Source organism: Ochlerotatus camptorhynchus, unplaced genomic scaffold (assembly GCF_037179485.1).
Source record: "Ochlerotatus camptorhynchus isolate MF236.1 unplaced genomic scaffold, CSIRO-AGI_Acam_v1.1 ptg000185l, whole genome shotgun sequence".
In the NCBI taxonomy this organism is placed as follows: Eukaryota; Metazoa; Arthropoda; class Insecta; order Diptera; family Culicidae; genus Ochlerotatus; species Ochlerotatus camptorhynchus.
In genome coordinates, this window is record NW_027040675.1 from 1,533,043 (window position 1) to 1,557,858 (window position 24,816).

The 24,816-nt window shown below is 41.2% G+C and overlaps 3 protein-coding genes and 1 pseudogene across 3 annotated transcripts in view; 1 reads left to right on the plus strand and 3 right to left on the minus strand.

Annotated features, from left to right (window-relative positions):
* The window catches only part of LOC135702184 (uncharacterized), a 115,241-nt gene that overhangs the window by 56,168 nt on the left and 34,257 nt on the right, over window positions 1–24,816 (minus strand). The window lies entirely within an intron of this gene.
* Window positions 1,166–16,797, plus strand: Non2 (upstream activation factor subunit spp27 homolog Non2). Its single transcript, XM_065223207.1, has 2 exons — window positions 1,166–1,268; window positions 15,456–16,797. The coding sequence occupies exons 1-2, from the start codon at window positions 1,226–1,228 to the stop codon at window positions 16,268–16,270; spliced, it is 858 nt and encodes a 285-aa protein (XP_065079279.1). The 5' UTR covers window positions 1,166–1,225; the 3' UTR covers window positions 16,271–16,797.
* On the minus strand, window positions 19,158–19,967 carry LOC135702089 (uncharacterized). Its single transcript, XM_065223090.1, has 2 exons — window positions 19,579–19,967; window positions 19,158–19,526 (listed from the first exon to the last, which is right to left on the minus strand). The coding sequence occupies exons 1-2, from the start codon at window positions 19,963–19,965 to the stop codon at window positions 19,158–19,160; spliced, it is 756 nt and encodes a 251-aa protein (XP_065079162.1). The 5' UTR covers window positions 19,966–19,967.
* Window positions 20,103–24,800, minus strand: LOC135702192 (uncharacterized; annotated as a pseudogene).

Below are 24,816 nucleotides of genomic sequence, written 5' to 3' on the forward strand. Positions count from 1 at the left end.
GATCCAGCAATCCGTATTACTGAAATCTAAATCTCAAATTTGGTGTGTACACACCAAATTTAAAACGCTGAAACTCAGCAGAATTTTATTGATTTTCAGACGATAAAAGATACGCAAACTTTCCAGCAAAATTTTGCTGCTGAATTTTCCAGCAATTCCAACTTCTGTCAAAAGGACAACATTTTACTGATAATCAGCAACATTTCTTCACTGATTTTTCAGCAATAAAAAATTCTGACAGCTGACAACATTTTGCTGAATAAACTCAGTAAATTGAATTTATTTTCACTTGGGACTGGCAGCTTCTGTTAAATATTGTTCATACAAATACACAAATAATACAGACAAAATCACCAGGGTCTTTTCCATGCATAATTTATTAAAATTTAATGTAACCAGTGCTCTTACCAACAAAATTTAATATATTAGTAGTTTTGTTTACATCCTCCTCCTCGGTGGTGTGTACGAATGCGAACACTACCGTTTATGTTAGCTGAATTTTTCGGACATCATAACGTTTGTTTCGATCGATCGGTGCTTGCATAGGAAATTTAATATGGATTATAGAATTTATGTATGTTACCAAAATTTAAAAATGGTCTGCCACTAAATAGCTAGGATTTGTTTTACTTATTATTTCGCAAATTTTCTTTCGAGTGTTATGACGTCATTACCATCGTCTCCCGCAAAGTTTACATTTTTCCCTCTACCAACACATACGTCAGGGCGTCTCGCGTCAGGGCTCGATCTTCACACCTTGTATAGACCAGGTTCCCTACACATTGTGTATGGTTATTTTACTTGACGACGTGTTCAGGGTATCTTCCAAACCATTTGTTGAATAGTTCTATCATTTTGATTATCATTCGGGAATGTAATTTTTTTTATAATGGTTGCTATTGATCGAGTATTTCAAACCAGTGCGTCGCTTCACACCACCTTCCCACATAGAACATTCTCCTAATGAACCATGGCAATTCTCTCTCTCAAAAAAATAGAAATCCGCTTTCATCGTGGTGGTAGTGCTGTTTCGCTGCTGCCGCCGCCTGTCGTCTCGCCGAATTCAATCCGCTGCTCCAATCGCAAATCAAAATCAACATAAAGAAAGTGAGTGAGTGGAGGAGAGACCGATCACACCTACCAGGAGTCAACATCGAACCAGGACCGGAAATTTGTGCGATTTTATCTCCCTCAGAAAAGAAGAAAAACCCGGAAAGGCGGAATTATGTCAGAGCCGACCAAGGACGATCTACGGAAGGAAATTGCCGGTAAGTACCATGCATTGAATTTCATCTTAAAATCGGCCGAATTCGAGCGGAAAATCAATGCGATATATTGTGCAGAGCATGGAAAATGGAGGTTGCAGCAAAGCGCATTGGTTCCTGTGGTTGTGTGTGTTTGTTGCTGCAAGAGGCAGAGTAGGCAAAACTCCACTGAAGAAGCAATCATTGCCTCGGTGCGGTCGGTGTATGGAAATCGAGATGCGGAAATATTGGGGAGTCGCGATTTTTTTTTGATCCAAGGCTCCCGGTTGATGATTGCACGGAAGAATTCGATGCAAGCTTCTCCATGGTGATGCCGTTCCACTGGGCTAGATGGAGAAAATGGAGTCATTTTTTGTTTTGTATGAGAAGTTCTTTTCTGTTTGGGTAACGCATTTAGTAGGCATTATTTATTATGTTTCGATTGATTTTTGAGCGAATCGGATGACTTTTTGCGCTTATTGCGGTAGTAAACGAATGAAGATGATCATTTTGTTTATTCAATGATAGCGGATAGGAGCTATTCAAAAATTAATGAATTACATTCTCAAGTGGACCCTACACGATTGCTTTTATTGACAATAATCGTATTGTCAATTCATTCAAAATTGACGTCGATACATCGGTATTGACAATATTTCTGTATTCACATCATCAATATTAATGTCAATAATTTCCCTTCGCGTCAATATATTGCTACGTGTGGGGTTCGTTTTATGTTTGAATTATAACCGGTCCTGAACCATTGATGCATTGATCTATTGTGATAGGGTAATGTTGGCTACGACCATACTTTTACCTATTTTCGTCAGGAGGGGGAGGGGGTACATCAAGTCCTTGATTGTTCGATGCTCTGAAACATAACGTATCTTCACTACCCCGACGATCCTAGGAAAAGGTATCGAGCCCCCATTTACTCTATATATCAGGGCTGGTAGCAGGTCACTTTTTAGTGACTGTCATTATTTTGAAGTCAGTCACTTTTCTCACCAAAAAGTTCCTATTTCCCTTAAAATAGTCACTAAAGTCACTTTTTCACAATTAAAGTAGAGTGAAATGGAAAAATATCAACAACATTTTTAAATTGAGTACTTGGCACTAAGGAAGTTATAAAAGGAATTCTGGGCTGATTTCGGAGGATACTTCCAAGAGAACTCTAAAGAGTTCGAAATAAATTCCGAGAAGAATTCCAATGGAATCGGCTTTTGAGGGTTCAATTCTTCGAAGAGTTTGAATGCTATGCTGAGATGGATTTTTCTTTTGAGAATTCTGAGAAGAATACGAACTGAATTTCAAATTTAAGTCCATGATTATTCTAAGCAGAAATTTCTGATAAACCTGATGTTAATTTAATGGAAATTAAGGAGAATTCAAGTATATTTAAAATGGATTTATGGGAAGAACCTTCATGGAAATCCTGAAAGAATAATTAAAAAGTCAAATAAACAGGGTGGTCAGCAAACCGGGAATACCGGGAAATATCCGGGAATTTGAAAAGTAACCGGGAAAACCCGGGAATTCGACGAGAGAACCGGGAAAATAAATTACCGTGATGGTACCATATTCTGCGCACTTAAGACATTTTCTACAAAAAAAGAGTTTCTAGAAAAATTCAGCATTGTTTTGAAATATTTTGATTTAGTATTTGTATAGCTCTAGCATGTAGGTATACATAAAAAATATAAATGTTGATCTAATGAAAAACGGTAACATGAAACAAAGTATTTTTTGAGTATGTGATGATGTTCCTAATTCTGTGCATCATTTTTCAAATGTTCCATATTCTGCGCACTGTGTTCCTAATTTTGCGCACAAAAAAACAGCATGTAAAATCATGGTATTTATTCTTGTATGAGTATTAAGCATTTATGTACAAAAAAATTAATCAACTTTTCTTGGAAATCTTTCTAAAGCAAACTTTATCATAATTTAAACTTTATCACAACTGTCTATTCAATTTCTGCCAAATTAGTACCAGCCCCTTCAGCCTTTTCCTTAAAGCTTTCGCTGGCATTTTCCAGTAAGTGTTTCCAGCTTTTTCTTCGCTGCCAGACTTTATTCTTCTCGAATGGCCTTCCTTTGTTGTTTTTCTTGCTCTTACGTATGCTTTTCTAATTCCATCGTTTCAAAATAAGCCTTGAATGCCTCACTCGTAGCCACAGATGGAGGTCGTGGTTTATACTTCTTTAATTTACGAGTTTTACGCGCCGCAGAAGAGGGTACTTGAAAAGCTTTGTCGAAAAAGTCATCGTCGATGCCATGTTCTGGTTCTGCAATGTGCGTGGTTCCAATATTCACGTTTGAAGAATCTGTCACTGATTGATGCTGACTTCCACCTGCTTCTTGCATACAATCCGGACGACCGGTACCTGGGTCAATAGCGCTTCTGATAATGGGTTCCCCAACGATAGAATGGCAATCATCTGAAAATATCGATTATGGGAAATAAATATACTAAATTGGTACGTTCTCATAAACAATATTACCGATGCAATCACCAGAAGCACGAAAATTTTCCATCGCCAAAGGGTTTCCTTGGCTGATATCACCTGTTTCCAACGGAGAAGGATCTTTTTCGACAGTGCTTTGAAGTTGGTACTTAACAAGAAGCTTTCGTCGATCGGCTGAAAATATTGTTGCATGCATGATTAGGAAAACTGTAAATGTCATAGTAAGATACTACCGTCTAGATCAAATTCCTCGAATCCACGGAAGCAATCGTCCTCTGACGAAAAAGTCGTGTTAACTTTCAACAATTTCTCAGATTCTACATCTTGTTTTACACGTTGCCACACGTAAAACAAATTAGCGTCTTCAACCTGTCCTGGCCATTGTACATTTTTTTGATTTTGTTCAAAATTCTTCAGTTGTCGCAATGTGAGATGATTCTAATCCGTCCAAGATAACAGTCGCATTGGAAAATGGGCTAGCATCTGATACGGAAGAGCTTGTGATTTGAACCGTAATGCTGTGCTGGATTTTCGTATTTAGAAGCATCTCGTAGTTGACAGCGTCTGGATCCCACGGCAATAATCCACATTTGCGAAATCCGTTTTTGATATTTTTTGCCATATTTGGAATATTATAAACAGCCCGTTTTAGCAACGGCGTAAACTCGTGCCTTTTTATGGGTTCACCAGCATGGAAAGTGCGCCACTCAATAAGATGCTTACTCCACTGCACTTTCAACCCTCTGAAAAACGACACATCTGCAGTACATGGGTGGAATTCGGGAAGAGACAAATCAGTACAAAATTTTTAGCTCGACAAAACTCTGTTGTTTGAAAGGACACATGGGACTTGTGCCCGCCGACGAAAAGCACAATCGGTAGAGGAATATCGCTTTTGATAATCCACGGATAGAACACTTTCTTCAGATAGTAATAGAAGGTTTCCTGGTTCATCCACCCCGATACACTTTTTCCGATAGCCCAACCATCTCGCGCACTGTTCGCTATTTCCGCAGGAAGCCGCTGCTTGTATGGAAATAAAACTAATGGTGGCGCCAGCGATCCGGCTGCATTTGCCGAAAATAATACGGTGTAGCATTCTTTCTCCGAGTTTGCGTTAGCCGTGTGAACGTATTTCTGTCCGACTTTCGCTAGAACTTTCTCTTTCGTGGGAACCAATCGCATAGACGATTCATCCATGTTGAAAACGCGTTGTGGATTTTGCACAAACATCACGTAACTCTTCCTGATGGATGAATTGCTGAATTTCACGAAACCAATTCCGAATTTGGTTCTCTGTAACACACGTCCGTTGTTTAGACAAAGCGCTTGGAATTCTACGAGCAATGTTCGGATGTCGGCCAAGAAAATGTTTTAACCATTTACGTCCAGGAGCTTTTACAGCGAACGGAACAATAAGATCCTCCTCTTCCTTTGTTAGAACGGTTGGCTTACCGGGATGATGAGATACGGAGCCGCGAGCCAGTGTTGCTCTTAACGTACTTTCCGGAACGTGATGTGCTTTGGAAGCTTGGCGAATAGAAAAGCCCTTCTTTATCATTAGAATTGCCGACTCAACTTGCTGGGGAGTGTACTGCATATGTTTTCTTCCGGAACTCATTTTCTCGACCTATCCGGAGATTTAGGAACATGCAGACAATATTTGTACCATATTTTGCGCAAAATAAATTACTTCTTTTACAGTGCAATATACTCGATATGCACTGAAATCCATTTGGATCAAATTAAAAATACTTACATCTAGCGATCAGCACAAAAATGAATGAAATAAACACACTCCAATGTTAACAAATGAGAAATGTTTTCAAACGGGCTTCTTAGCGCTGCTGCTAACGGATGCCATTTTTTGACGTTTTCAGTGCTGCCGGTTTTGTTTTTATTTATTTTTCCAATGATGTCGGCAATTTCTTGAATTGGTACTTATTTATATCGTAGACTACATGATTCAGATTCATTATATCGTGTAATAAAGATGATTATAGCCGTAAATAGAATTCAAAAAATGTTTTAATGAAAAAATGCGCAGAATAAGGCACCCTCACGGTAACCATACCATAGAAACAAATTTTTACACCAAATTTCAGAATAAACCATTAAAAAAGAGTGATCCTTTATCAAATGAATGTCTTACTCTATTTGCTGCATAATTTTCTTATTCGTTTTATTGTTTTTAGAATCAATCACTCAGCAATATTGCAAATTGATTTTTGTCGTCTCAATTTCAGATGTAAAGTGCATGGTCCTTTAAAGAAAATATTGAAGATGTTGGACTTTGGATACAAATATGTATTTGTAAAAACCGAAACTGAATCATTCTTTTCCGGGGTTTTAATTTTTCGTTGTTCAAAATTCTCATTACATGAATTCCAGAATTGACTTGGAATTCTGTTCTGAATTATCTTGAAATTGTTCTGAAATAAACCAGAAAACACTCCGCGTAATAATTACCGCTGAATTCTTTTTGGAATTACCTTGCAACCGCTTCTATGAATTTAATTAGAATCATTCTTAGAATTCCCTTGAGCCTATCCGGAGACTTTGATTCCTTTGAAAATTTTATCAAAAATTTCTTTTAATGTGACACTCTAAGGAAGCCTTAGCGTGAAACTTCAAAGGCACAAATGTTATCTTCTACAAAATATATAATTAAGAAATTGGTACTCTCTGTTTGTAGTAGCACAGCAAACAAGAAGTAGCAATTTCAAATTTGTTTGTTTTGTGGAAGCTGACATTTGTGCCTTTGAAGTTTCACGTATCACCTTAATTCTATTCAAAACAGCAGAAATCTTTCGAAATTTTATTTAGAAACCCCTTGGAGTATTTTAAAGAATTTCTTTCTAATTATCAGCAATTTTTTTGCAATCAATTTTGTTGGAGTTCTGTGATGAATCTTTCGCACTAGGGTTGAAATTATTGCCAGAACATTCTAAGAACTCTGTTTCTTGTTGAATTCTGATCATAATTCTCTAGGTATTCTTCTTAAAATTCATCTGTCATTTTCCTCACGATCCCCATACAAATCTCCTCAGAATCACTTAGCAATTTTCCTCAAAGTTTTGTTTTTCACAACTCCTTTTTAAATCTTCTAAAATAAAAATACCTAACAATTTAATTGAGAACTTGAATTTTCCACAGAAATTCCTCCAAATTCATCTAACAATTTCTAAGGATTCAGAATAATTCTGGAATTCTGCTCAGAACTTCTCCTTCGAAAACTGTGTGGAAATCCTTCTCAATATTTTTTTTTAAATCAACACTTTAAATTCTTTTAAATTTTACTAAAAAAAACCAGGGTTTGTCCGCTAGATTCTATAGATTGTTCTGTAGTTTGTTATAACCCTTAAAATGATTCCAAGTCTCAGAGCGTAACATTAATGACTCCACGACTAATAAGTATGATATTTTTGTTTTTAAAAATCTCACATTATAATTATTTTTTCTCCAAATCTTGCATCACGAAGATTGTTATTAATCACAAGTTTAAAAAAAAAAGTTCTAGTTTCAGACTCTTCACAAATTTTAAAGCCCCAAAATCTTGGGAATCTTCTTAAATCACATTTTTATCCTTTCAGTAAATTCCTTTGAGAACGTTCTTAAAAAGGCGCTCAATTTCGTTTTGTTGTTGAATATTAACAACCGGGAATTTTTTAATATTTAAACCGGGAAAAAACCGGGAATTTCAAAATGAAAATTCACTGGCCACTCTGAATAAAGTCTACTTTAACTAATTATAATTTATTAATTCATGCGTGAAGTTATCGATTTACATAGTTGGAGATGCCTAACGCCAAATATCAGATTTAAAGTGAACATTTTATACGATAGATGAGGAGATGAAAGTATAGAGTTGATAGTTCCGTGTACGGTAGTGTGGAAATTGTATATAGAAAGTAGAAGTAGAAAGCGTGCAAAGGACATTTTTATGAAGGTACGAATCAGGTAGAGTAATCCGGTAGATGCTTACGTCAGATGGCGATTTGAGTGTGAAACAATTGATAGAACTGTTTCCGCACTTAGGATTTTTTTTTTTTTTTTTACTTTAAGAGATTTTTAGCCTCAGGCTAGTTTATCTCTTCCGTACTTACACTGATAGGCAAAATAAAGTGCCCACCCCATCATTTTTGAAATTTCTCTCATTTATTTGGTTCAAATTCAAATAAACACACCGTAGTCTGTTTCGATGTCTTACCTTTATTATTCTTTTAAAGTTACACCTATGGAATACTGAAAATATAAAGTTTTACTTGAAGTAAAAGAAAATCAATTTGGATTGAAAAAGAAAACAGTGACAAAAAAAAGTGCCCACTTCAAAAATCGGTATGTTTTCGATAAGTTTCCATCGGAAAACCCCTCGATTGTTTTTGTTTTGAAAGTTTGACATGTATTGAAGCAAACGGGTGGAACTGGTGCATTTGTACACGTGATCGCATTTGAATCAGTTGAAAAAAATGGAGGACGTAGTGATTTCGAAAGCAATTCCCGTGTGTATCCGAAAATTGGTTGTTCGTGATGTGCAAAACGGTGAATCGCACCGGTCTGTCGCTAGGAAGTACAATATCAGCAAAACAGCGGTCGGGAAAATTCTGCAGAAAATGAAATCGTTCGGATCAGTGGTGGATCGCCCTGGCAGAGGCAGGATGCGCAAAACGGATGCGAGAACGGACACCAAGATCATGCGTGAAGTGAAGAAGAACCCGAAGGTAACTGTCCGCGAGATCCAGGAGGCTCTTCAGCTAACAGTTTCCAGTCGAACTGTTCGTCGCCGTCTCGTAGCACAGGGGTTGAACAGCAAAGTTGCTCGGAAGCGCCCATTTATCAGCAAGGCAAACAAAGTCAAACGGCTTAAGTTTGCTAAGGAGCATGCTGATAAGCCCCTAGAGTTCTGGAAAACGGTTCTCTGGACGGACGAATCAAAATTCGAACTGTTCAACCGGAAGCGACGGGTTCGTGTGTGGTGTAGATCGGGTGAGGAGCTTCAGGAGCGCCACATACAAGGCACGGTGAAGCATGGAGGAGGAAATGTGATGGTCTGGGGGTGCTTTTCGTGGGGTGGAGTGGGAAGCCTGGTGAAAATCGACGGGATAATGACGGCAGATTCCTACATCGACATCCTGCGGGAAAATCTGGAAGTTTCGCTGATCCAGACGGGCCTTGAGGAGAAATTCGTATTCCAGCAGGACAACGATCCGAAGCATACTGCCAAGAAGACTAAGTCTTTCTTCCGGTCATGTCGAATTAAACCACTGGAATGGCCTCCACAAAGCCCGGACCTCAACCCCATCGAGAATTTGTGGGCGATTCTCGATGCCAGGGTTGACAAAACTGGTGTTACCAATAAAAATAACTATTTTGAAGCCCTGGAGCGCGCCTGGGAAGAACTAGATCCACAGCACCTGAAGAATCTAGTGGAGAGCATGCCGAAGCGCCTGCAGCTGGTCCTGAAGGCCAAAGGAGGACACATTAACTATTAGGCTGGTATTCTTTTACTTTATTTTATGTTTTCTGGAGTTAAAATGCAGTGGGCACTTTTTTTTGTCACTGTTCTTTTTTACACCCATTTTGATTTTTTTTTCTTCGAGTCAGTCTCTTCTTTTTATCTGGTATTCTATAAGTGAAACTTAAAAAGAATATAAAGAATAAGATATAAAAAATACTACAGTGTATTTACTTTAATTTGAACCAAATAAATGAGAGAAATTCAAAAAATGATGGGGTGGGCACTTTATTTTGCCTATCAGTGTAGGAGCCACATGAGCAAATCGGCGATTATCCCTTTTGCCAGTATGGCGGGTTGAAACACCCCTCACTATCCCTCATCAACGGATGAGTTTGGTAAAAGGGATGCTCTACCCGATTCGTACATTCCTCAAAATTGTTTTAAACTCGCTTTTTACTTTCTATATACAATTTTTACGCTGCCGTGAAAAAAAAATATGAAATATTCTTAGCGAATTAAAAAAAATTAACTCTATTTACGCTGGTTTATTATGGTTTATTGGTTTATATATTAATTTTAACATGTATCGCTCAATGAGTAAGAGTAATATAAAAAAAATCTTTGGGAAAATCCGGAAATTGCACTTTAAATGCTATTAATAGGAGAGATTCCGTTAAGAGTTTCGATATCATTAGAGAAATTCATGAAATGTGATTTTAAGTTCCATGACAAAAAACAGTATATTTCAATATTAAACCTTGTTTTAGTTTCTGAGTCATCATATAAATGTCACTATTGGTTACTTATTTATTATTTCAAAGTCACTATTTCCGTAATTTTAGTCACTAAAGTCACTACTATTATATCGCATCAGCACTACCAGCCCTGATATATTTATCATCAAAACCTGGAGTGAAGATCCGTTTATGGTACCATTCTCAAACAGCCCCCCTGCGTAGACAATTCGACAGTGAGCATGCATATGGGCGTATACATGATGATCGATTTCCTTCATCGATTTTCTCTTTGCATTGATACAGCTTAGCGAAATAATTTTCTAGAAGTTGTTCAATGCAGAGTTGTAACAGCATAGAGGTAACTCTAAGACTAGAAGGTCCCGAAGAAACGTGCTCAACTTTTTGGCTCAGCTCTGGCACTGTCTTCGGTCCCAAGCTATTCGATGCACCCCTCGAAACATAGGACAATCCACGAACCCCCTATTTTATCTGTCAAACTTTCATAGCGAATCAAAACAAACATAGTGTACTAATATGGAACAACAGGTCTGTGTCATAAAAAGGGAGAAACATAGTGTAGTACTAGAATTTCGCCTGGAATGGGATACGTTAATCGTTTGCTTGGGACCAATAGGCTAGTCAAGTAGTGAGCCAATTTAAAATCGTTAGTTTCGAATTGATTGTTGGTAACAGGTTGTATTGACTATCAAAAGCAACAGCAAACGCACCGAGAAACGTTAATTCTAGCGAGTTATTAACAAAAGAGAAAATCGACGAAGAGAATCGATCATCGCGTATACGTCCTTATGCATGTGGATAATGTGCGTAATTTTGTCATCAGAAAATGAGGCGTTTTCGTTAATCTTACTTACTTCGCTAGTTTCAAATAACTTAATCACTCGGTGTAGTTTGAGGATGGGTTTTCATTTCAAATTTCAAATAGAGTTGCGAACTTGTGGTTGTTCAATGCTTGATGTTGCATTTCAGTGTACTGCCCACCACAGTGTACTCAACAAATGGCGGTAATGTTTTAGCGGCGATGTTTTACAGTGAGAAATATTCAACGTGTTATGTCTGTTTGTCTGTGCTAAAATGATCGAATTCATCAACAAAAGTTTTTGATTGAAATCAATAGTATGCTAATTGTTTTTCAATAGCCATTCAGTTGAATTCTCAAGAATACATAAGGACGAGGATAACACGGAGAGCCTTGAATAAGTACGAACTATTTAATGGTGGATTGACAAACATAAGACGGTCCGAAAAGTTGTGGATCACCTGTGCTACCGAAGGGAAGAAAAGAGTTAAGAATAATTCAAATTTAGGACGTCACAAATGTAAAAAATAATTTTTTCTCACAGATTAAGTCGTATATTGAACCGCTTGCAAAGTAATTTTAATATTGCACGTACCTATAGGCACACTTGGCATACACTGTTTTGGTCACGAACTGCTCATTTGCTAATAACTTCACACACAGTTGACGTAACATAGTTCTTTTTGAAGCAGTAGATAGAATAGAGTTTAAGCTAGTTCTAGTAATAAACTGTATTTATTTTTGCGTTGTAAAAATGAAGTGAGAAATGTTCGCTGCACATCTCAGACTTAGGCTCTGAACCATTTGGTGGATTATTTTAACTTTTGGTTAAAATTTGACAGATGGAAAGTTATCGATGAACCCTGCTGTCCGAGCTTTGTTATTTCTGACAGACAAGAAGTTAAATTTTGACAACCGTGGCTCGAAAACCGGTCGATCGACAGCACGGGGATTTTCGAACATAAGAAATAACTTTCGAAATGTCACTTTTAACTACGAGTTAAATTTAACTCGGCAAATGGTTCACAGCCTTAAAGTGTAAAAATCATTGGCGTTGATTCAAATGTTAAGATTTACCTACTATTTGCATATCTATAGTAAACTATGATTCTAATCTATCAATTACTTTAAAGAAAATTTTCGATAAAATCACGCCTATAGGGCCTCCACTTTTGTAGGTATAATCATTTTTTTTTGCATTATATACGATTTTTGACGTAGGACTACGTCTTGGATTACTATATGGGGGTACACTTTGTGAAAACCGAAAATTGGACATGTAACAAATTAAGAAAATTTTTGAACGTTAATAACTCAGCTGCCCCTGGTCCAATTTCAATAATTTTATCACCAATCGATCAGAAATATGGCTACGCATCGATAAAAATGCTTCCGAATGTTGATTTTCTACAAGGAACTATTGAAAAACTGGTAAATGTCCAGCATTGTCCAAAAGCGATGAACTAACTAACAAATCCACCAATTACCTACATGCATATGCTGCTTCCCCAGCACAGTCGTCAGAGAGTAGTAAGTAGACGAAACAAGTCGAAGTGGCATTCGCCTCCGATCCTCGGGCGCGTGGATGGAATTGCGTAATATTTTGTACACTCATCGCCATATTCAGAACCAAACGCAAATTCTTCGAGATAACCACCATCCGTCGTCTGGCTCGCCGTGGCGGTGTCTGACGTATCTCCGGTCTGATTTACGAGGTGTGCTGAAGGTGTTCCTGAAAAATGAGATCCGTGATGCTGTCACCTACACTAAACACGCCAAGCGTAAGCGGCCATGGATGTCATCTACGTTTTGAAGTGCCAGAGACGCACTCTGTTTGGTTTCGGAGGTTAAATCATCACCAACTTTGGCAACAAAACGGCTCTTTTCAGGGCCACCAAGCTTATTACAGTAAAGAGTAGGAATAGAATTCATCTGCCTGTTTGTCCATATTTAGAACCAACGACCACACAAAATGCTCATGTAATCAAACTGGAAGCAGGGGTACAAATGATTTTGATCAACTTTGAATCGCCACGGCCGGATATTTTCGATGGAAGAAGGTACAATCTAGCATCTAATTCGACGAAGACGGCAGGAAACATTTGTAAAGCTGAGTTATTTACGAAATAGAGTGTCGATGAAGAGAATCGATCAATGTAGATAGGACCTATTGAAAAGAGACGCGAGATTTGTTTTCCGTACTGAGCTCCAATGCTACCGACGCCAGAGAGGCAGCTCCCACACCTGGACCCTACCAATCGACCCAACAACTCAACCGGAGACCAACGGCTTTACTTCCCGAAGAAAGGCGTGATCAGAGATGTTATGCCTTAGAACATGCCGATGGCCCCGACTGAGATTGGACCCAGGCCTACTGGGGTGAGAGGTAATCACGCTAACCACTACACCACCGGCACCGATATCTTTCAAGGTGATATCACGGCGAATTAGAACGACCCAAATTTGAGTTTAGTCAACTCATAAATCACATTAAGTGCAGGAACTCAGCGATGAGTAAATTTGCCTCATGTTTTCCCAGGTTTTTCCCTCATTTTCTGGCAGATTTTTTAGGTTTTCCACAGGAAACCATGAGACAAATTTTACTCATCGCTGAGTTCCTGCACTTTTGGCGATTATGAGTGAACTAAACTCAAATTTGGGTCGTTCTCATTCGCCGTGTATGCAAAAGGAAAAGAGCCAGTATCGCTAAAGGAAAAGAGCCAGTATAGCAAACTACTCATAATGGGAGGAGTCTTTGTAGCTTTTATACTACTTGGTTGCACATCATTCTGCTTTAACCTGAAAAGATATAAAAGAGCCCTGCTGTATGGCATTAGCTCATTTTCACTTCGGACGGCGTGGTGAGCAGCAATAGCAGCAGTAGGAAGGTGGTGGCTAGTCCACTCCTTCACACCCAACAAGCAACAATTGACTGGTCGTGGTAAAGGAGGAAAAGATCTGGTAAAGGAGGTGCCAAGCGTCATCGTAAAGTTCTTCAAGATAACCACCATCCGTCGTCTGGCTCGCCGTGGCGGTGTCAAACGTGTCTCCGGTCTGATCTACGAGGTGTGCTGAAGGTGTTCGTGGAAGGTCCGTGGTGCTGTCACCTACACTAAACACGCCAATCGTAAGTGGCCATGGATGTCCTCTACGGCTCTTTTCAGGGCCATTAAGCTTATATCAGTAAAGAGTTGGATTAGAATTTATCTGTGCCTGTTTGTCCATATTCAGAATCACAAGCCCCCAACGACCACACAAAATGCTCTCCAGAGTTGTAATCTTGTAACCAAACAGCAGGGAAGCAGGGGTGCAAGTGATTTTGATTGATTCTCTTCATCAACTTCTCTTTGAAAAAAATTACTACAAATTTGGTAACCCTACAATTCAAAAACGGAAAGAGTTGAGATAATAGACAATTGATCAATTAAAAGAACCTAATGCTCTTCACATTTATTCCGTCCACTAGCGGTCCTACGTCAAGCTTCCGTTCGTGCCCCTAGGCACAGACCCTTCTACTTTTTTTTCAGAAATTTTTAATTCTTTTTAGCATTTACAGGGAATCAAGAGGTGATAAGAATTATCTTGGAAGCATTCCTTAGTTTTCGCTTGAGGTTCTCCTAAAACCTACTTTAGATATCTCCTCAAATCTGAAATGTTATTCCAGTCAGAACTCTCTTAGAATACTCCTCAGGATTCGTTTGGAATTATACTCAGAAATCCATTAGTCGCCTCCAAATTCTACATAAATTATCATTGAAATTCTCGAAGCATTGCCACGAAATGCCAGAATCATAAGTATTTCCTTCAAGCTTTGAAAATTTTCTAAGAACAATACACAGGGGAAATGGATGTAATGTTGGCCTAAATGCCCCTAATTCGCGCCCATACATAAATTCAGCAATCGTCTAAATTTTCAATTGCGACCAAATAATATCCATAAGTACCGTCTCAATGACGCGTTCATCTAGCTAAAATTGATAAATAGCAGATTTTTAGCAATAGGCCCAATCTTACATCCATAGGCCAACATTAGAGCCAATTCCTCTACCTTCATATTAATAATATCAAAAATTTCTAAAATTTTTACTCTGACATTGAATGCTCAAAAAATCCCCAAATTTGAATTGGGTTCTTTAATTTTGATAAAATATATCAGTGATGTATCCTGAAAGAGTTTCGTTTTTATATTTTTGCGAACCCATAGACTTTCATCTCGATTTTTAAATTAGGATTGCTGCTTGGCACTAAACTATCAAACTCAATCCGATACAAAGTCCCACCGAGGGGCGCTAAGATGGTGATGTTTTCTTATGTAATCGCGTCTATTTAAAACAGTTCCTGTGTTCCAAAATTGATGAAATTTTGGATTTCGGTTCCCTTTTCAATGCAGATTACGAATATGGATTTACCTCAATACCCTTAAAGAAACCAATTAAAAAAAATCTTGAAAATTTGTCCATCGCTTACATTATGAAAACTTCCTGAAGTTTCAGAATATAAAAATTCTGACCCTTTCTCAGACCTTAAGCGTGGTATGCAGCTAAAACGAAAACGGAAAATTATTTTTTGAGGATTATTCCCGAAAGAATATTTGACATCTATTAGGGAGGTGTATTTTGCTACATTTTGAGATCATAGCGAGGTGTCGTCAAATTTTAAAATCAACAATAATCAGTTTTTATGACGGAAATTTTATAACGCGCCAATTTCCCTGCTCCCCTTTCTTTCCAGTCATCCTAAAGGATGCCAACCTGGAGGAGACGGCCGCCAAGAAGGTGCGGCTCCAGCTGGAAGCCAACCTCAAGTGTGACCTGTCCGCCCGCAAGAAGGAAGTGGACGACCTGGTAATGGAGTACGTCAACGCCCAGGACGAATCCGGCGAGGAAGACGAGGAAGACGACGACGAAGAGGAGGAGGAGGAGAAATCTCCGAAGAAGAACAGCAAAAAGCCAGCCGCCAAGAAGAAGGCCGACAGCGAAGACGAAGACGAGGAGGACGAAGAGGAAGAGGAAAATTCAGAGGACGACAAAAAGAAGAAGGGCAAACGCGGAGCGCCAGCCAAGCGCAGTGTCCCGCCCAAGAAGAAGAAGCGCGGTTCGGACAGTGAGGAGGAATCGGAAGGCTCGGAGGAGGTTTCCGATGACGATTACAAACCGACTAAAGGACCTAAGGGCGCTGCCAAGAAGGCGGGCCCCGGCCGCAAGAAGAAGGGAGGCTCGGATTCCGACTCGGACGAAGACTGGAAGCGATCGAAGCCGAAGGCCAAGAAGGCGGCCCCCGGTGCCAAGAAGGGTGGCGGAAAGGGAACCGGCTTCACCCGGCCGTACAACCTTTCGCCGGAGCTGGCGGCCATTTGCGGGGCGGAGGCACTGCCACGGCACGAAGTAGTCAAGAAGGTCTGGACCATCATCAAGGAGCGCAATCTGTACGACCCGAAGAACAAGCAGTACGCCATCTGCGATTCCGAGCTACAGAAGGTGATCGGGGTCAAGCGGTTCCGCACGTTCGGCATGCTCAAGTATTTGAAACCGCATTTCCTAGATTAAGGGGAGGTTCGTCGGTCGCTGCTAGGAGTCACCTTTCCTTTCCTTGCTGCTTACAGAATTATTCTTAGAAAGCGAAACGTTGATTGTAGTGTAAAATTGGAGGACTTCTTCCAAGTAATTGTAACCGAGCAGCCGCAGGAAATCCGTGCGGTGCGTTTTAAGCGAAAGATGGCGGCGGTAAAGGACAGGCATTTTTGGCGATCGGTTCTGGGGGGATTAGCTTCCTGGGGGTGAACGCAATCCTAATACCTATAATACATTGTGTATTAAAACCAGTCTAATTCAACTATATTTTTAAACATTTCAACTACAATATCAATCGATCGAGGAGAAGACGAATGACGAGGACGATGCAGGAGAAAAAGAAGAATAAAAAGAACACTAGATGATTAATTAGAGTGCTAATTTTAAGTATATGGGAGTTTTAGCGACCAGATAATACACAAAATTTAGTTTGACTGTGTAAGAACGTAAATCGTGAGTTTCTACGAGTAACGATAATAAACTATCAACTTACTGGAAAATAACCATTTTTATCTGTTTGATCCTTTAGGTCAGAAATTACCCCCAAGTCTGTTTTTGAGGTTCCGGGTCATTTGGCATATGGTTGTAAATTGATAATCGAAGAACTTATGCTGCCGCATTTCATTACATGTTAAGAACCTTGACTAAAGGGGCGAACCCTTTAGTACATTTTTAAAATCTTCAATATATATAAATTGATTAATAGCAACTATATCTATAAATAAATTTCGTATAACATGGATAAATATGCTGAAGAAATTGATCTCGAATTAATTTTCTAGAGGGATAACGGATTTTAGTTAATAATTGAACAAAAAGCACTTTTTTGGTTGCATTTGCTACGCCAAAGGTTCTACATTAATTAAAACATAAAAACTCCAAAGAGCTGCTCATGTTTCAAAGAAGGAAAACTCTTCCAAATTTATTAAATTCTAATTGTTTGAAATGTTTTGAATGTTTCAAGAAGGAAAAATCTCCTAAATTTATTAAATTAAAATTTTTCAAAATTGTACCGGAAGCTGCATCTGCTGTGCCAAAAATAGCTAGTAGGAAATCAAAGCAACCGTATGGCGCGTGCTCAAAACGTACAGGGAAACCTTGACGACGAATCGGAAGCCTCGAAGTAAGCGCCGGTGTGGAACTGCCAACCGTCAGCTCCATGAAAAGGTCGTGAGGTCCATCAGAAGCAACCCAGGTATGTCCGATGGCAATTTGAGTAAAAAGTATGATTCCGCCCATAGTACAGTGCAGTGAATTCGCTACCCTGAAGGCTTACAGGTCCCAGTAGGCAAACAAATCGATCACTCAAGCAGAACATCGTAGCTAGAACCCGTGCTCGAAAGCTGTATGACAACTTGCTGAACAAGTCCGGTGGGTGCATACTTATGAATGATGAAACCTATGTAAAGGCCGAAGCCGACTTCGGACAGCTTCCAGGACCAACATTTTAAAAAGCGAAAGCTCGATTTTAATTTGTTTTTGCGGATAAATTCGCACGTAAATATATAACCTGCCCGGGAATTTGCAGTTGCGGTCAGAAGACAAAGGTTTTCGTCACTGAGAAAATGGTGAATGGTCCGGTGACATTTTGGCCGGATCTTGCGAGTTGTCACTACAGCCTGGAATTACAACAATGATAAATGACAACGGAGTCCAGTTTGTTCCGAAAACCTTCAATCCACCCAATTGTCTCCAGTTCAGGTCCATTGAAAACTACTGGGCAATTATGAAGAGGAAACTGAAGGTACAAGGTGCAGTCATCAAAACGGCAGCTCAGATGAAAAATTGGTGGGATAAAATCACCAAAACAGTGGACGAGACCGTTGTGCGCCGCTTGATGGAAGGGAAAATTCAAGAATTCCTCCGAAATCGCGACGAATAATTTGTTTCGTATTTTTTTCTTACAGTAAAAGGAATAGGATGCACTTGAGTGAAAACCGTTTTCAAATCCGTCAATTTAACCGAAATAGACCCAAATGATGTTTTATTACTAAGTTCATCTTTCCGTTCGAGTTCTTTGTTTGCTTTAGTTGGAGAGGATTTCTAAAGATGCCGGGGGCATTTTCTTCCTCCATCGATCACGTTACGACTTCGTTGCTGCACACATGCAAGGAGTCAGTAATTCAAATAGACATCGAGTCAGAATCTTGTGGAACGGTCGAACGGTTCCTTCAATATATACTGTTTGATAACTTCCAGTTTCCAATTTAAACACAATCACAATTGTCATTATAACTTCAGGGTTGCCAAAGACACCTTGATTAGCACACTTCGGCACGTTCGGCATAGCGCTTGGCACAGCTTTCAGCACAGATTAAGGTGTGAAGAGTTGGATACCCCTTGGTCAGACTCCTCATATTCTGAACAAAGAAAATTTTATAGGGCTGAAGAAAATGTTCAATTCCTGGACCATAACAAAATAATAATCCAAGCTTGACCAAAATTTTAAGATTTTGGAACCAAGATTCAGATGCCGGATCTTGAAATGATTTGAAACATCCCAGATTTCTAAGGAGTATTCTGAGAGAGTTCTGACTGGAATTTCATTTTAGATTTGAAGAAAACTTCAAGAAATCTATGCAATGCTTCCAAGATAATTTTGAGGACCTTTTGATTCCTGGTAAATACTCAGGAGATTTCCAAGGTACTTCTGAGAAAAAATCATAGGTAGTTTTAACAAAAAATCAAAGAGAAGAAGAGCTTCAATAAGCTATTTTGATGCACCTCCAATGTAGAGTACGCTAGGCAATTTTGGGAGGAAATGTCATCCAAACCGTTTGTTTACATAATAATGACAACCTTTGAATAGAAATCTCCGCGCTAAATGGCCATAGTGATACGAAGTCATACGCCACCTCTCTATCTACTCAATCTTCAAACTCATATATTTACAAAGCGAATCTTCAATCCCGGGGAACACAAACCGGCGATCGACCTGTGCCAGTTCCGCATAAGTGATGGCTAAATCCTCCCTGAAGCCAGCTTTCTTCGCGGCAGCTTGCGATCCAGGCCCAGTAAAGCAGGTTGAAGTCAGCTCTAGGCCCACCCCTTTGCAAAGTGGAACTCGAGCCTTGAGCAATTCGGTTGCTATGCCCCGTCCCCGGTAGCTTGGATCAACCGAAAGCCCCATCGCATTCAGATAGCAGTCCACTCTGTAGCGTTCGTACACGTTGGCCTGCTGCGATACGTAGCCAATGGTGTCAAAGATTGTTTGAAAGGTGGCGCTTGTGAACTGAAACCGAACATCTACTGTAGTCTTTTCAATGGAAATATTCCGCACTCACCTTCAATGCCCCCTTATCCGATTTGGTCGCCACCGCCAGGACGTTGACTCCGACGATTTCATCCGAACCCTCTCGGAAGCACACCAGAGACAACCTCTCCGGTAGCATGACCTTCCACAGCTGGACCACCTCCTCCATGCCTACCGAATCGTTCTCCAGCCCCTTGGCTTTGTTCAACTGCTCATCCCGAGCAAAATGTCTTTTCATGTGCTGAACTGCATCCTGGAATCGCTCCACCGGAAGATCCTGAACCGAGTACCAAACCAGCAGGTCACTATCGGGTGCTTTGGCTTGAAACCGATGCCAAACCTTGGGAAAGGGAACGTCTGCTGATCGCTTCCAAACCATCTTGAACCGTCGCCCTGCCAGAACTGAAATCCAATTCATTCTTCGAGTCTTATCTACGGCTAAATAAATTTCAATCGAATAGTCAATGATGAACGATTGTTTCCGAACGTTGATAAGATTCGTGCCTTTTGTAGTCAAGTGTACCTTCGTAGCACATATCGCACACACCCCCACAATGAGTGTAATCTTGAGCCTAATTTCCTGAGACGTCAATCTTCGAAAACCGTAACAGGCAATTTCGGAAATGATAAAGTTGCATGTTTACTTTGTTTTATTGGAAATAACGTTGTCTTAATCTTCCACCAGACTCATCATCGTCATACTCTTCTCCTGGATGCCGGGGTACGCGAAAGTTCGGTCGAATTGTCGCAAGCTCGTCATATCTACAAAGCAGAAAAGAAAAGAAAAACGTTATGAGAAAGTCATTGAAATCTTTGATCCAATCCCGCGTACGTCAGTTCCACATCCGTTTGGTAGCCGGCCTTCTCGGCAGCTCTCTGCGAACCGCAGGCGGTGAAATCCGTCACGGTCACTGGCAGGGCGAGCTCACGGCTAATGGGTACCCGGGCTCGGAGCATTTCCGTAGCGATTCCGATCCGTCGATAGCGACGGTTGATGGCAAGTTCCACGGCGTTCAGGTACCGGTCCACTCGGAGGTGTTCAAAGACGTTGCACCGTTCGGTCAACGGTCAGGTGTGGATTTCCAGGATGCCCTGGATGGATTGGCTTGGAAACTGTTGAGTAGAGATTGTTGGATGCATTGTGAAATCGCGAAAACTATTGTGCTCGGGTGTCGATCGGGTGAAGAAAAGTGCAGAAAATGAATCATGGCCGATGAAAAGTTTGTCATTCCCAAACTGAACGGTTTCAACTGGCAAGCTTGGAAGGTGCGGCTAGAGATGATGTTAGCATGTGAAGATTTATAGCACGTCGTCGAAAAGGATGTGCCGCAAGTGGAAAACATGTCCACGTTGTGGAAAAGTGAGGACTGGCAGGTGAAAGCGACCATGATTCTGCTGCTGGAGGACAGACAGCTCCCGCTAGTTCGAAACTGTATGCATGCGAAGGATCGCCCGCTGCTGGGATGAAGTTGGATAAAGATACGAACATCTGCATGTTGCTTCGTAGTCTTCAGCTAGGTAGGTAAGTCAGCTAGGGTTCCATTTCCTCGGTCGTTGACCGTTGTGCGTTCTGATGGAGGGGGAGAGTTTGACATCAGGCAACTCCGAGCGTTCTACAAATAGGAAGGAATCCACATCCCTGCCGGACATCAAGCGCAAGAAGCTCAACAGCAAAGCAATTCAGATGACGTTCACCGGGTACGCAATAGAACAGAAGGGTTACCGTTTCGTTGAGCTTCAGACGAATCAGATCACGATCAGCCACGATGCACGTTTCATTGAGCTGGGAAACGGCACGTCGTCCGTGGAAGTAACGATCCCAACAACAACAAGCAAGAAGCCAGAAGAAGAAGGAGGATTCTGATGACGACCCGGATGAGGACAGCGGATCTGCTCCGGAAGATTTTTTATTAAGCTGAGAATGGAGAAGAAGGTGCGAGTTCGACGTTCGTAGATCGGAGCGGTCGAAAACACGACCAAAGCATTTGAACGATTTTCAGCTGGACTAAAGGGTGTCCACGATGAAATTGCCACACACAAAATTGATTCGCAAAACTCGAGTTTTCATCCGATTGCCATCAAATTTTCAGGGATTGAGAAATAACTATTAAACTTCATTTTACCATTTTACTCGTATTTTATTTACAGTCCATACGCAAATGCCCGCACCTTGGCCTTAACCCCGGCCGTAAGATTCTGCACAACCTGTGAATCAACCGTTTTTTGCATGTAAACCCATACTTTCTTCAGTTTCTCGACTGTCTTCACCACCTTAGGTCGTTTAAGAAGGTGCTGCTTCATAATCGCCCAGTACTTCTCGATGGGGCGGAGCTCCGGAGTGTTGGGAGGGTTGAACATTTTCGGCACGAAATTGACCTTATTGTCCGCATACCACTTCAGCACCTCCTTGGAGCAGTGGCATGAGGCCAAATCCGGCCAGAAGATTGTTGGGACGTTGTGGGCCTTCAGGAGAGGAAGCAGCCGCTTCTGGAGGCACTCTTTTATGTACACCTGTCCGTTCATCGTGTCCTGGGTCACGAAAGGTGCACTCCGCTTCCCGCACGTGCAGATGGCTTGCCAAACCAGGAATTTCTTCGCAAATTTGGACATCTTCTGAGTGCGGACATGCTCCGGAACGCTGAACTTATCCTTGGCCGTGAAAAACAGGTTGCCGGGGATCTGTTTGAAGTCGGCCTTCACATATGTTTCGTCGTCCATGATGCAGCATTCAACTTTCGTCAGCATGTTGAGGTACAACTTCCTGGCACGGGTTTTGGCGGACTTGTTCTGCTTCTCGTCGCGATTAGGGGCCTTTTGTACCTTGAAAGTTCGAAGCCCAGCCTTAGTTTTGGCCTTCTGGACAAAACTTCGGCTTAGGTGCAGCTTCTTAGCCACATCCCTAACGGAGGCGTTCGAATTTCGGTTGAAGGCCCCAGAAGGTTTTTCCTTCACTTCTGGGCTTCCGATCGGTGATCAACCGTTCCTCGAACCGCTTAATCACTCGCGACACCGTGGAATTCGCGATTCCCAACGTTTTAGCGATGGAACGATGCGAGAGATCCTTGTTCTCGTGATGAATGCGCAAGATTTTATCACGCACGAGCTGTTCTTTCGACTCCATTTCCGCGAGTTTTGATCACAGGACTTTAAAACTTGCAGGATGTAAATAATGCACTATGAACTAAATCCACCCAAAACTTCATTAAATTTTACCCAACGGTTAAAAGGTTAGAGCAATTTCATAGTGTGGCAATTTCATCGTGGACACCCTTTACGTTGCAGGCGTTGCAGCGTGCGCAGTGGAAGAACCGGTTAGTATTAAATAAGTTATAGCAGAACCTGTGTGGCGCATAGCAATGGATGAAGAGGTGGAGGCCCATTGTATCACCGGAACGTGGAAGTTGGTGCAGTTGCCCGAGGGGATCATCAGGGTCATTGGGTCAAAATGGGTGTACAAGGCGAAGAAGAACGAAGAAAACCGCATAGTGAAGTTTAAGGCAAGGTCAGTAGCCCAACACTACACGCAACGGTTCGGAGTCGACGTCGGAGAAGTGTTTGCCCCCGTTACTAGTCAACCCTCGAAGAGGATGTTTATATGCGGCAACCGCTGGGATACTTGAAGGCCGGGAAGGAACAGCTAGTGTGTAAGCTTCAGCGCAGCAGCTACGGATTGCGTCAGTCTGCTCGCTGCTGGAACAAGAACCAGCATGAAGTGCTAGTGAAGAACAAATTCAAGACCGCGGTGGCAGATCCCTCTCCGCCTCTACATATATTCCAGACGATGGAAAGGCGAAGGCTCTCCTGTTGGTGTACATGGACGACCTTCTGCTTGCGTCAACGGATGCAGACGAAATCAAAACTGTACAAGAGTGCCTGAATGTAGAGTTTGAGCTGGTCAACCTCGGAGAAGTGCGACATTTTCTCGGGGTTGAAGTACAGCGTGAAGGCGATGCGTTCAAGATCAGTTTGCTTAGCTATTTACATCAACAGATTGTTGGGAGAAGCGAAAACTGCAAAATCACCAATGGAGCCCGGATATTTGCCATTGACCCCGGAAGCCCCTTCGACGATCCAACGAACTACCGCTCGGTGGTTTGCTCTAACTGACCATCGTAGCAAGACCAGATATCGCGGCTTCCGCTGCGATTTTGGGAAAAAAGTTTAGTACGCCAAGCGAAGTAGATTGGGTGGCAGCGAAGCGTGTGCTGCGTTTCCTGAAGAAAACGAGAGACTACCAGTTGAAGATGGATGGATCCGTTGATCAGCCACTCGTCGGGCAGATTGGGCTGGAGATGTTGCAAGTCGCCGTTCTAATTCCGGAATGGTGTTCCTGTTTGGAGGCAGCACTGTTTCGTGGGAAAGCCATCGCCAATAGTCCGTTACACTTTTGTCCATGGAGGCCGGATACGTCACCCTCAGGGAAGCGTGCCAGGAAGCGCTGTGGTTGCGACAGTTACTCGCCAACAAACCGACATGAAGCTTCAACTTAACTTTTGATCGAGAATCCATAACGGCCTATTCAAATGTGCAGCGATCCTGTTGGTGTAGGTATAAAGCTTCATTCTTGACAGCACAGCTCTGATCGAAAGAGCATCTTGATCGTTGCTCCTACCAATAATTCCATCTGAAAATTTTGTATTTACATCCTAGTATGTTTACGAAAGACGGTCTGACGTGTTCAAAAACTAATATTCTCCGAGATTCCTATTAAGATATAGCATTCAACAAATTATAAATTAGTTTGAATTTAACAAATGGTGTTATGAAAAAAAAAGTTGTCATCTAGCCAACTAGACTTACTCCTGGACTGGCTTACCTTAACATTATTTTTCTCATCACCAACCACTCTGACCAGCAGTGAGTTCGCTCCAACGATCTCGTCAAACCGTCAAACCCTTCCTTGTAGCATTCCACAATTATTTTCTGATCGAAACACCAACGGTAAAACTCGTGCTCGGTATCAACACTTCTTTGCGCTGACAGCGGTTCATCTCCGGCAAAGTACTCCGTAAAATGCCTAATCGCATCGTCGTTCCGATCCTCGGTCAAATCTTCCACCTGATAGTCCACAAACTGATCGCAGATGATGCCCGAACGCGTCACGTCACGTGCCCGGAACCGATGCCAAGCCTTCGGATAGGGGACACTAGCAGGACATGATGCTGATTTGAATATTGAGCTCGAACTAAGCACGGAATGCACAGAATAACACCGCATCCAATTCCTTTTCTTGTTTACTAATAAAGAGTGCTGCCCTTGCTGGTATGGT